This window comes from Scomber scombrus, chromosome 12, assembly GCF_963691925.1.
Source record: "Scomber scombrus chromosome 12, fScoSco1.1, whole genome shotgun sequence".
NCBI classification, from domain to species: Eukaryota; Metazoa; Chordata; class Actinopteri; order Scombriformes; family Scombridae; genus Scomber; species Scomber scombrus.
Genome location: NC_084981.1, coordinates 7,950,016 through 7,962,591, shown reverse-complemented (window position 1 = coordinate 7,962,591; position 12,576 = coordinate 7,950,016). Strand labels below are relative to the sequence as shown.

General features: G+C 37.5%; 2 protein-coding genes across 3 annotated transcripts; one reads left to right on the top strand and one right to left on the bottom strand.

The window, feature by feature from the left end:
• Window positions 1–749: 749 nt before the first annotated feature.
• dnajc12 (DnaJ (Hsp40) homolog, subfamily C, member 12) lies at window positions 750–4,478 on the bottom strand. 2 transcript variants are annotated; one of them, XM_062430554.1, is made up of 5 exons: window positions 4,164–4,478; window positions 3,399–3,477; window positions 3,031–3,170; window positions 2,772–2,928; window positions 750–1,240 (listed from the first exon to the last, which is right to left on the bottom strand). In XM_062430554.1, the coding sequence occupies exons 1-5, from the start codon at window positions 4,239–4,241 to the stop codon at window positions 1,158–1,160; spliced, it is 537 nt and encodes a 178-aa protein (XP_062286538.1). In that variant the 5' UTR covers window positions 4,242–4,478; the 3' UTR covers window positions 750–1,157. The 2 variants fall into 2 exon arrangements, with proteins under 2 accessions (XP_062286538.1, XP_062286539.1); XM_062430555.1 differs by having other exon boundaries at window positions 2,784–2,928.
• A 449-nt stretch (window positions 4,479–4,927) lies between these two features.
• On the top strand, window positions 4,928–12,034 carry sirt1 (sirtuin 1). The gene is made up of 10 exons (XM_062430995.1): window positions 4,928–4,932; window positions 5,378–5,760; window positions 6,226–6,348; window positions 6,487–6,722; window positions 7,395–7,547; window positions 8,211–8,358; window positions 8,448–8,527; window positions 9,592–9,775; window positions 9,885–10,412; window positions 10,699–12,034. The coding sequence occupies exons 1-10, from the start codon at window positions 4,928–4,930 to the stop codon at window positions 10,974–10,976; spliced, it is 2,118 nt and encodes a 705-aa protein (XP_062286979.1). The 3' UTR covers window positions 10,977–12,034.
• Window positions 12,035–12,576: the final 542 nt, after the last annotated feature.

The window sequence follows — 12,576 nt, the reverse complement described above, 5'->3', positions numbered from 1 at the left end:
CATTTGAACTCCTTTCAGTGCTTTAAAATTCAACTGTACCTTCAAATGTTTTCAGAAGGCTTTTTTCCACTTATGTAACCTGCTTTTTTGATTCATGCACAGTAGCAGCAATTCCACCTATAATTATTTTTTAGCTTTTGTTGGCAAGAGAAAGGATATCGAGGTGAAAACTCAAAGACCTTATTATTGACATTATTGTTTTATTGCCTTGTTTATTCTCAAAACATTTATTGGTAAAACAATTCTTATTTGACATATGTGTGGTGTGGTTTCATTGATTTCTAAAGCACCCACTTGTTCTTTCTGTTACTAATTTCTCAAACATCATTACATCTTTTAATGTGTGCAGCCAAACACATAAATATGACCATATCTTGGGACCTTGTTTCTACCCATGGGTTTAATATTATCCTCTGTGGAATTACTGAACAGCCTATACTTTCCCAACATTAACAAATTGTCTGACTGTTTTAATTTAGCCTGTTTGTCTACACTAATTACATTGGATAAATTAAGTGAAATGTTTGCAGCTGAAAAGGGGAACTTTGGACAGCTTCCACTTTTGTGAATGACTTGATGAAGAAAAGTAACACCTTTTTTCAGGTTAGTAGGATTCAACTTAATTAACAATAAAGTTTAAATACACTGATAACAAGTAAGGTTACCACAAACCTGATGCCTCTCTGGGGGCTAGATATGTGAAATACCCCATCTTATTTAAGCAAGAAAATAGAAGTCAATGAATGATCCATATTGATAGACATTTTTATGACAATGAATCATTTTCATACTCTCTATACATGACATCCATTACAATGTAAACCATGAAATGATACATACAAACAGTAACACAAAGGTACACATTACAGCATTACAGGTACTAGTCCAGTATCAGTTTTGATCACCTCTCCAATTGTGCACGAATGAACATAACAACTGAGAAAGACTTACAACATAAATTATCCACGTGATCTGTCAAACTGTAGATTCAAATATCCACCAGACACATTTAGCTTATCATCTCCAGTTTATAGAGAAAAGTACATGAAGTTAAAGTCCAAGAACAAATTTGACACCACAGTTAACAGGGTCCAAGGTGAATCAATGTGACAACAGTAAGACACAAACATTCAAATAATATTTATTTGGTGGTATATTTAAATATCATAATTTCTGAACTTCCGCAGTAGATTAGATGGTGAGTCAGCAGCCCAGCGAAAACGCCGATGGCAGTAATCACCTAGGCAACGAGGATGAAAAGTTCAATTTAATACAGTGCAAATAATAGATACTCCTTGTTGGATCATGGTAAAAAGTGAATGTGATGAGACACATTTCCAACCTGCTGATGTTAAGCATTGTTCAATAACCACATAATTCATAATTTACTAATGTGACATTCCTACATTATAAAATGAAACTATGTATTGTCTAAATTATAATGCAACACCAATGATTATATACTGTCTCGATACTGATCGATAAGTTAAGTAGTGGAAAACCATGTTTAAATATTATGAGGTCATAATCACTGTAGTTTACTTTAATGTGACTGTAGGTTTTGTGATTGGACCACAACATCTTTATGGTAATTTTATTCCACTCAGAGGGTAATTTTATTCTAATTAATAAAAATTATAAATGAATGTTATTCAGTTGTACAGTTAATAGGAACCAAACCCTTGCTGCTGTTGCTGCTTCACATCAAAAGCTTTTCACCAAAGAAGGACAAGAAAGGAGTCGACTGTGAAGTAGCTGCAGATTTTTCTTTGGGGAAAATCTCAATTAATTTGAAGTGTCCCGAGTGACCTAGAACACTTTGGAACAACTGCTGTGGCAGAAGATTATTCTAAAATATAATAAATATCAGAATGACAATGCATCAAAACCTGCAGACATGTTGTCATATGTGTTAATGGAAATGCTCTTCATACTTAAATAGACTTCTTGTCCAATTCTCAAAATTCAGTTTATTATAGTGGATGTCTTGAAGTGCACCACACAACATTTTTACAAAAAAGGTGCTTCAATGGTAGAGTTTCAAAGAGCTTTCTATAGCTTAATGTAACACCAGTGGGGCACTTGAAGAATAGTTTCTAGTCACCTGGAGTCTGATCATCAAGTGCATCTGATCTTATGACAAAAGAATATTATGTGCATAGAGGAGTTACTGCTGGCCACAGTTAACAGTTTATTAATCTTCTGGCTACAAGAACAAGGCTGTTATAGGCAGAGCTGAGCACCAAGATTACAATAGGTATCTTATTTTGAATAAGACCTTTTTCTTTCATTTATTATATTTAATTTAGAATTTTTCTAAAATGCTGGCTGCTCTTGAGCAAGGTGGAAACCTTGAAAAACCTATAGACCTATCGCATACAGCAAGCAGGCTTTGAAATATGAAATAAGATCAAAGATGAACCTTTTTAAAAATGTATTTAAAAAAAAGAATTTAAGATGACTACAATATACTGTAGCAATTTTAATTTGTATTGCAAATATTGTTATTAATTTACTCATTGCTACATTGATTAATTGTTAATATGTTGTATCACTGGGTGACACAATTCACCACATTATTTTTTGCTGACCAAGGAATGTGCACTATGTAGCTTATACAACATGCACAATATGCATCAAATTATATGATGACAATAAATAAAGTATTTTAAACAATGATTTCTATACAAGATTTCTATTGTGTTCATTTGTTTGGTTAGAGGTTGAAACAGGTATGAAACGTTCAAAAAAATTGGGTTTCTAATACTTACTTATATACTTACTTGAGGATGGCATGGCTTCATATGAGGGGGTCTCTGGTGATTCCTGCTCAAAATGACGGTCCTCTGCCTGAGAGGTGATTGGTCTCTCTGCTTCTGGGGCTTCCAACATTGGTTCCTTTTTATTTCTCACAGCCCAGTGCATTGACTGCATATAGGTGACACAACATATCACAAGGCTTTCTAAATATCAAGATTATAAAGAATTTAGAAAAAAGAAGAATTAGAGAGAATTAAAGACATTACATACGGTTTTTACAGACTCGTTCAAGGCTTGCCATTCACGGAACGGAATAGTGATTCCACTTCTTTTCCAAAGGTCATAGTTTTTTCTTTTGACTTCATTGCATAAAACCTCTTTGGCTTCCTGTAACTTTTGAAAGTCGGCCACTGTCAGACAGGAAGAAAAATATCATGTCTGTCATATCTAAGATGGCACATAATGTAACAGAACTGGGAGGAACAGCCTCTTATTTACATGCTCTCCATTAACATATTTTGCTTTGAAGTCAAGACATCAGAAAGAAGCATTAACTCTTTGTGGGAGAAGTCAGAAAATGGATATACAATGGCATAAAACATACACCAGTGTGTCACAGCAATGGTCCATGAATCTACCTGCGCCCGGGTTGTCTAGATGCTTATCTGGGTGACATGCCAAGGCTCTGATCTTATATTCATTGAGAATCTGTTCACCCTGTCAGGAAAAAGATGAAAGAAATGTATTTGTCTTTTGTTAATTTAACCATGTACAATTTCAGTAAAAACAGTTATTTTTGAGGGATCATATTCATTATGGTAAAGGCACATTAGATACACATTTATGAAACACATTTTCTGAATACTAGTATACTTTCTTCCGTCTTGTAAATGATACTAATCAGTGTCTTGTAAGCTTACTGACTGCACTCATTTGAATTAATCTTGTATGGTTATTATAGTTATCCTGACTGGTCATTTCAATGCACAAAATCACAGTCTTTAGACACATCTGCAGATGCTACTGTTGTCAGACTATGATCTAAAATATAAAACAATACATAATAATATGGACCGTCTATAACATATACATGTTGACATGATGAATAAGTAATTATAAGACACAAATACTGTAACGCAATACATCTGACATATTTCATCAGCATCAACAGGTTTCTGCTGGTTCAGACTAACCTCTGGAACATACTGGATAGAATCAATTAACCTTTTGACATGCCAATTTAGACAATTGCTTATCTCTGCGGTGTGGATCCGGTATCTTATGTTAATCTCGACTTTATTTAACCCTTAAACGTGTATGTTTTGGTAGGTATATCTAAACAGCCATAAGGGTTATGTCATCCAGCAATTAGACTGAGCCATACCCACTGGCAACAAACTTACCGACGATAATTCATCACATCCCAATAACCCGTAATAATCCTCCAAATCCTCTGGTTTGCAGTTCAAAACAGCCTCCATGTGAATCTGTAGTGGAAATGTGTCAGCTTTCTTGTAAAGGAGCAGCTTGAATGTGTGCTGGATTACAGCTGTTCGCTTCAATAGTTGATGCTGCGTGACTCACTGACAATATCTTTCAAGTTTATTCTATTATTGCTCTCTAAGAAAGCTTTAGGGAATTAATGGACAAACTCCCAGCTGGTTGAAAATTCTCCCTGGGGTTTTTCTCCTGAGTTGTGAGCAAAAAAATGAGCTGTAAATTTTCAGCATGTGACGCATGATGCGTTCAAGTGTCTCTCAGCTACTCGCTCAGTTTTCGAGCATTTGTGGGGACATGAAATAAGGGCAAATTAAAACATAAAGACAAAAAAAACACTGAAATTGAATATTATTTCAGTCGGCAATCAATAATTAGGTCATATGTATAAATATGCACATTCATATATACACACACATGTTTAAACACTTAAAAAAGAGGCAGATACTCAATTACCACAGATCAAAACAACACAATAACACAATTTAAAAGATTTCTTCAGTCTGAAAAAGGTGTAGGCTGAGGTTACAGTTAATTAAGCCTCGTAACAACACATCATATTTGACCCCCAAAAAGTAACATCAAACAACAAATACGAAACTAACCAAACAAAAAACGAACGTAATAACATAATAAATGACCCTGTGATAAAATGATATATGATTGGGCTATGTTGTAATCAAAAGGTCTGTATGTATACAAGTCATACAAAAGTTAAAGATCTCCTCCAGACTCCAAACTAGTTGTGATGTCACAAATGCTCCTAAACACAGCCCATAAACTCTGTTGTTTTTTGGTTTTGTTTTGTTTTGTTTAATTGAGCACAGAGAAAATATCCACTTTCATCAGATGATAGTGAAAACAACAACACACCGTGAAGCTCAAACATCAACTGTAGGAACAAGAAGATAAACACATATCAACATGATTCACCTGTCATTATAGAAAACTTAGTTTATTCACCATTTTGAGCAGTCGTGAGCACTAAAAATAATCCGACGGTGTTTGAAAGCAGCAACATTTTTGTTATGGTTTTATGTCAGCGACGTAAAACAAGTGGGACGTGACAGCCGCGCCTATTGGCGGAGAGAGAGTCACGTGCTCTATGCAAATGAGCCAGCTGTGTCCGAGAGGAAGGCTCTGCCCAGCGGCTCTGCGGGCTGAAGATGGCGGACGAAGAGAGCAGTCTCGGAACGGCCTTTTCAGGCACCTCCGGTATGGACGAACCTGCCGCCAAAAGGGCGAAAATGAGTCCGGTGACTAAAGTCGCCGAAGCAGATCCATTCTCGTGTGTTTCTGGCGCCGCGGAGAGTTGTGAGGCGGCAGGGAGTTGTGCGCAGCCAGCGGAGAAGGAAGCGAAGCCGGTGATGGCGGTGGAGCAGGCCGCAGCGGGAGCGCCAGGCGGAGACAACAATGGACTGGGACTGCTGCTCTCCCAGTCGTACAGACCGGCTTTGAGACTACGCGACTGCGCTGCACTCGGGACAACGGAGGAAGGTGCTGGTAAGAAAGGAGCCCGGCTCTTAACAAAGCTTCAAGGTTTTACACGCCGTGTACTTGTTTTACTAACTTAACCGGTTAAGTTAACTTCACGAGGAACAGAAGATATAATGTCAAATGCAGTAAATATGTGTGTGTTTGTTTGTGTGTGTGTGAGTGCGTGTGTGTTGAGTGGTGTCTACGTCTCTGGGCAGCAACTTGAACTTTCGTCCAAGTGCCGCTTAAAAAGAAAAGTGAAAACAGTCTGTGTGACAAGAATGGAAGTATTGAATTTCATGATTTAATATATTCCATCTACAAAACTTTATCACCATCTCTTACATACCAATGATCTCATGACCAGTTAAAGTTGAGTTGGTTGTCATGGATATAGAAAGTAACGGACTATAGTGGTTATTAAAGTTATCACTTACAAATAAGTCATGTCTTGTTTTATTTGTCCATTTTCCAAACTTGTCTGTGCTTTAGATTTTCTTGGGCATGACGACCTTCCCTCCAACGGCCTGGCTGTCACACCGGACCACATCACAGAAGAAGATGACAGATCATCACATGCAAGCTCCAGCGACTGGACCCCTCAACCACAGATAGGTAAGTAGGATTTGACAAAAGCTGTTCCTGTTACAACAGGAACCAGTACACTTTTTATTAAGCTTCTGATATCAAATGTGAAGTATCAGTGGCACAGCATCAATACAAGTCATGCTGAGATGTTGTATTCTCGACCAGGTTCATACAGTTTCATCCAGCAACACATCAGAGAGACCGACCCGAGGACCATTCTGAGGGAGCTGCTGCCTGAGACTGTACTCCCACCAGATTTAGACGACATGACGTTGTGGCAGATCATCATCAACATCTCCGAACCACCAAAGAGAAAGAAGCGGAAGGATATCAACACCTTGGAAGATGTAGTCAGGCTACTCCATGACAGTAAAAGGATCCTTGTGCTGACGGGTGCTGGGGTATGTATTTACAGCAGTATCACATAAATGGATTTTTTTTTAAAAAGGTGCAATATGTAAGAATCAGAAATTGCTCTCATTAGTGACACCGGTGGTCATTAAGTGAACTGCAGTCAGCATCCTGTTGCTCGCAGGAGTACTCGCACTCCATTGGCACAAGCAAGCAGCAGCGCCAACATTAGCCACTTAAAACCACAATCGCAATATATTTAACATTCTTTAAGGTAATGTTAGCTTACCTGTCCAATAGGAAGAAAGCCAGCATGGGGATACAGGTTAGTGGGCTCCATTTCTAAGTTAATGTTGGTTAGAGTTGCACCATGTTGTTGCTGTAAGGGATCTGGAGAGAGACAAGGCACTCTGGAGCATGCATGAACGACAAATCCATTTTCATTGCAAAACCAGTTTCCAATCAAAAGTTTGGACAACCTTTCTCATTGATGTGAATGGGACGATGTGTCCAAACTTTTGTCTGGTACTGTAAATCAGTCCACATACTGTCATAAGCAACCGAGAAAGACAGTAAAAGTCTGATTTTATTTCTCATCTCTTATTTCACATACTGTTTAAATTAAATTCTTACATATTTCACCTTTAAATTACTGTGTATGCCTATTTGTACGGTGTTATGTTCATGCTGCTAAGCCAGAATGTTGTGTGCTGTTTTCACAGGTGTCCGTTTCATGTGGAATACCAGACTTTCGCTCCAGAGATGGAATATATGCGCGGCTTGCTGTAGATTTCCCTGATCTTCCAGACCCTCAAGCTATGTTTGACATTGAATACTTCAGACGGGACCCAAGGCCATTTTTCAAGTTTGCTAAGGTTTGTTTCATGTATGATTTATCTTGTGCATATTCTAATTTGATACAAATACAAGATTCCCCTAATTAAATTCATTTAGCTACATCAGATACAAATATAGTGTATATCTGACATATGATGATGTAAAATAATGAACTTTGTTGATATTATTTATTCAACAAAAAACAAACAGGATAATATAAACCTTTTGTAAGGTGCTACAGAGATAATGTCATGTACGGATACAGAAGCCTCCACATACTTTGTTTTGCTTGAGCATATACCATAGATGAGATACATACTCTTTGTCTAAAGGTCTATGAAAAAGCTTGTAATGTAATATATGATGCTCGGATCCTTGTGTGTAAAGGCATCTTTAGTGTTGACATTGTTTTTTAAAAGAGGATTCAGATCTAAATCTAACATGAGATTCTCTAAAAAGTTTGCTAAAGAGTTTTGACACCTTTAGTTTGAACTGTGGGACGATAATAAAAAGTGTCCTGAGCATATCAGACGGTTAAGACATTCAGGTTGTGTTCTAAACTTAGGTTTTTTCACAGACTTTAAAGTATTTTAGTTTTACAGATGCAGAGTGAAGAGAAGTCGGCACAGGGAGGATGTGCGTGGTTATTGCAGTTTTTTGATATTTGCTCACAAGCGCTGAATGCCTGCTCTCTGTTACAGGAGATCTACCCGGGTCAGTTCCAGCCTTCACCCTGCCACAAATTCATATCTATGCTGGATAAGCAGGGGACACTGCTGCGCAATTACACACAAAACATTGACACATTAGAACAAGTGGCTGGAGTTCAGAGAATTATCCAGTGTCATGGTAAGTGGTACAATGATAAATATTGTTTATTGTTTTTAAATATATAGAATGGTATAAATAAAAGTTCATTAATAACTATTTTATTTCAGGGTCTTTTGCAACTGCTTCCTGTCTTGTCTGTAAACATAAAGTGGACTGTGAAGCTATAAGAGAAGACATCTTCAACCAGGTATTTATTCATTACAAACTGATGAATAATACATAATAAATAATGCAGTATTGATTCTGCATTATCAAAGTCAGCAGGCACTGTGTTTGTATTAAGGTATCTCCTGCAGCTCCTGAAGCCTATTACATACTCTGCCTGTTCAGCAATAATGGAACTGAAAAAGCATTTATAATATCCATCATTTCTGGTGGGGCTATAACATGAAAATACTCCTTAACAAGCAACTTCCAATAGTCACTTCTGTAGAGCAAAAAGAAGCTGATCTGTGTATGTTTTCATTGTGTACGCCCAAACATTCGGCATTAACACAGTGGCTCTAAAACCGAAGGGATGAACTGGGAGTTTTCACAGCAGACATGTCAAACACAGATTTAACATTAACATTAACATTAACTGCTCCATTACATTGCAATGATTGTAACAGAGCCATAGTTAATGTTATTAGTTCCACCTGTGATTTTTCTGCTATAACAAAATGTATGCTGTGGAAAATGTCTCACTAAAGAAACAACAATGCTATGATGCTAGCAGGGCTATCATGGTTTAGCTATATGTAGTCAGAGAGCAAAACAAAGTTCAAGATAAACTGACTTTTTACTGGGAATATAAAAATAGTAATACTCTTAAATCTTAAAAAAAACGTGATCAGCTGTCATCTTTTTTTTGGTCTTATCTTTTTTTCATCAGCAGTGTTCAAATGTAAATTCTGACACCCAGATCTGAATTTGCTACTTCAGCCATTGTAGTTAAAACATTGTGATTGTAAACACCAACCAGCATCATCAACTTCACAGTGATTTTGGTTTTGTTAGATTATATTATGCTGAGACAGCAAATTACATGAACATGTTTAAAAATTTGACATGAGGTTGTCAGCTGCAGGTTGTCCTCTCCAAACATACAGCACCATCCATTAGTCTGTCAGAGGAGTGTGAAAGTAAATCATTGCTATAGTTGCCTACAGTGAAGACATTGTCTAATACTGTGGATATTATAGACATGCAACCCCCATGTATTTATTTTAATACAATAATTTGTTCTAACAAAATGTATTCCTGCTGCAGGTCGTCCCTCATTGTCCGCGGTGTCCAGATATTCCTCTGGCAATCATGAAACCAGATATCGTCTTCTTTGGAGAGAATCTTCCAGAAATGTTCCACAGAGCCATGAAGCAGGATAAAGATGAGGTGGACCTCTTGATTGTCATTGGCTCCTCACTTAAAGTCCGACCAGTTGCCCTCATCCCAAGTATGTTGATTGACATGAATGCAATAACCAGTGGTTTTATAATGTGCCTGCAGTAAATATTTGGCATGAGATTTTGGCATGAAACGGCTTTTCTCTTCATCCCATCTAGACTCCATTCCTCATGAAGTGCCTCAGGTCTTGATCAATAGGGAGCAGCTGCCACACCTCAACTTTGACGTGGAGCTACTTGGGGACTGTGACGTCATCGTCAACGAGCTCTGTCATCGGTTGGGCGGGGACTTTGAGCAGCTCTGCTACAACACGGCAAGACTCACGGAGATCACAGAGAAACCCCCTCGGTTACCAGAACAGCCACCAAGCGAGGCCTTGTCTGCTTCCAGTGACGCAGCACAGGAGGAGCAGAAGCAGCACAGTACAGACTCAGTAATTAACCCTCCAGAGGAGACAGAATGTCCGAATATCACAGAGACTGCTGGTAATAACATTACACCTCCAGAGCCTTGTCCAAACGCTCAGTGTCCTAGCGAGGAGACGGCAGAGCCTTCAGAGCTACCAGCAGAAGAAACACCAAAAGAAGAGGCAGCGGAAGTGAAGAGCCAAACCTCTAACCTCGAATTTCGTAGACGATGCTGGATGAGTCGAATCAACAGGAGTCCAATCAGTAAACGCCTCGAGAGTAGGTTTTACATCACAGAAGAGAGAACATTACTGTTTAATTAACATAACTTTATATGTATTTGAATGAGAGACCATGGTGATTTTAAACTAGCCCCTTCACTATAGTTTTTCCCTCAAACAGCATGCAAAGCAAATACATCCAAATCTAAATTATATTTGATTACTCACTAAATAATTATAAATGCATCTTCTCAATGCCAAAAACAAAAGATGTTTCATAGTTACACATCAATAGAGTCTCTCTCAATACTGAACCGTCAATTGTTTGTATTTGTTTTCTACAGCAGGCCAGTACCTGTTCCAAGCACCAAATCACTATATCTTCCACGGAGCAGAGGTTTACTCCGACTCCGAAGATGAGACGTCGAGCTCCTGCGAGAGTGACAGCGAGGAGTCTGAATGCAGTGCAGATGGGCCAGAAGAAGAGAGCGAGCCGGAGGAAGCCAGCTCACTAGAAGAGAGACACAATACAACAACTGAACACACTTTAGCCAATGAGGCCACATCAAGTGTGCAGACAGACAGTTCTTCTGAAAAGACTCAGAGCACAGCACACCTTTAAATGTAAAGTACCCAGTCGACAAAGCACTAATTGTCTTTTTTATATATATATACATATATATGTATATATATATATATATATGTTTCGTATATTTTTGACTCATCAACCTTACTATTATTTTTCATAAAGTTGAAATTGCGTGACAACTTTGCGTGAATATGCAGTAATTTTTTCCTCCTTGTTTTTCTTTGTGCCCAGATTGGTCACATGCATTGTGTCTGAAACTTCATACTGTATACTACTTACTAAATAGAATGCAGTAGTTATTATTTTATTTTATTTTTTATTTCTTTCAATGTGGTCATCTCATCTTGCATTCACATTTATAGAAATTTAGCTGCTTTTGTCTACTGCGGCTTAGTACAAGTGTAACAGTAGATCAAGCTTTAACTCTTCAATTGCAGCCATTGCAAGCAAAACAAATCAAATGTCAATCTCAGTCTGTAGTGTGATCTCAACTGTGGTCTAATGTGTTTTACAGTTGGTTCATGTTACAATTGCAAAACATGTAAATATTGTAAGCCTACTGCCTGCTAAATAGTGGGAACTAATGAGTTTCAGACACATACATAAATTATCTTCAGACGGTTTACTTGAACACGTTGTCAAACCTGCAATATAAATGGTTCAGCTCTGCCCTCTCATGAGGGTAAATGCTGGAGTAAAGGAACAGTACTCTTTAATTTTTAGACCAAAGAACAGTTCACTGACACGCTCTTACGTTGTCATAAGCTTTGTATGTTTATTCTGTCATTTAAATCTCGGAAAAAATATAATTATTGACAAGGTGTTCCTTATGACATGTGGCAGCTACTTTTTATGGTCAAGCCTCTTATTTTTATACTCTGATGTGAGACATACTCATCAAAGAGTAGATGATAGTTTTTATCTGTACAAAGGTATACTGAGTTGTAATATTAAGCCTTAGGATTATATTCAATGAGTTCACATTGAAAAAAATGGCACCTTTTGAGGAGTCTGCTGCCTGTAAAGATCAAGTGTTAGCAGGTAGACATATTTGAGCCTGTTGGATTCATGTGTACGCCAACATAATTCACATTTCCAACACAATGTTTTGTTTACGGTTCAAGGAAATAAGTTTTTTTTGTTTTGGTTTTTTTTACATCATTCTAGTTGTTATTTCTTCTGGGGTTCTCAGTAAAAAGAAAAATAATGAAAAACACTGATCACTCATTTCTGTTATTTCATACACAGTTGGGATATTGGTTATCATATAGAGTGGTTTACATTGGATGCCTTCCAATTTATGATGCAAATGTAGATAGTGCGCCCCCTAGCACATATGAGCCCACCCTGTCAGTTCATTACACTTTTAAAAACGGGTGAAAGAATTACATTAAGAGATCAAGTAAAGCACATTTTAACATCATTACACACTGATACAAGTCTCTTTTATAAGAGCAACACCTAAAAATATTTAAGGAGTTAGCATTATTGAGTCATTTTTGTTATGAACTTTATTAATAACAATTTAACATATATATATCAAGTTGGGGACAAATAACATTATAAAAACACCATATGAGTGCCTGCAATACATCTAAATCTAGATAGACTAGAGGGAGGCGGGGGGGATTAA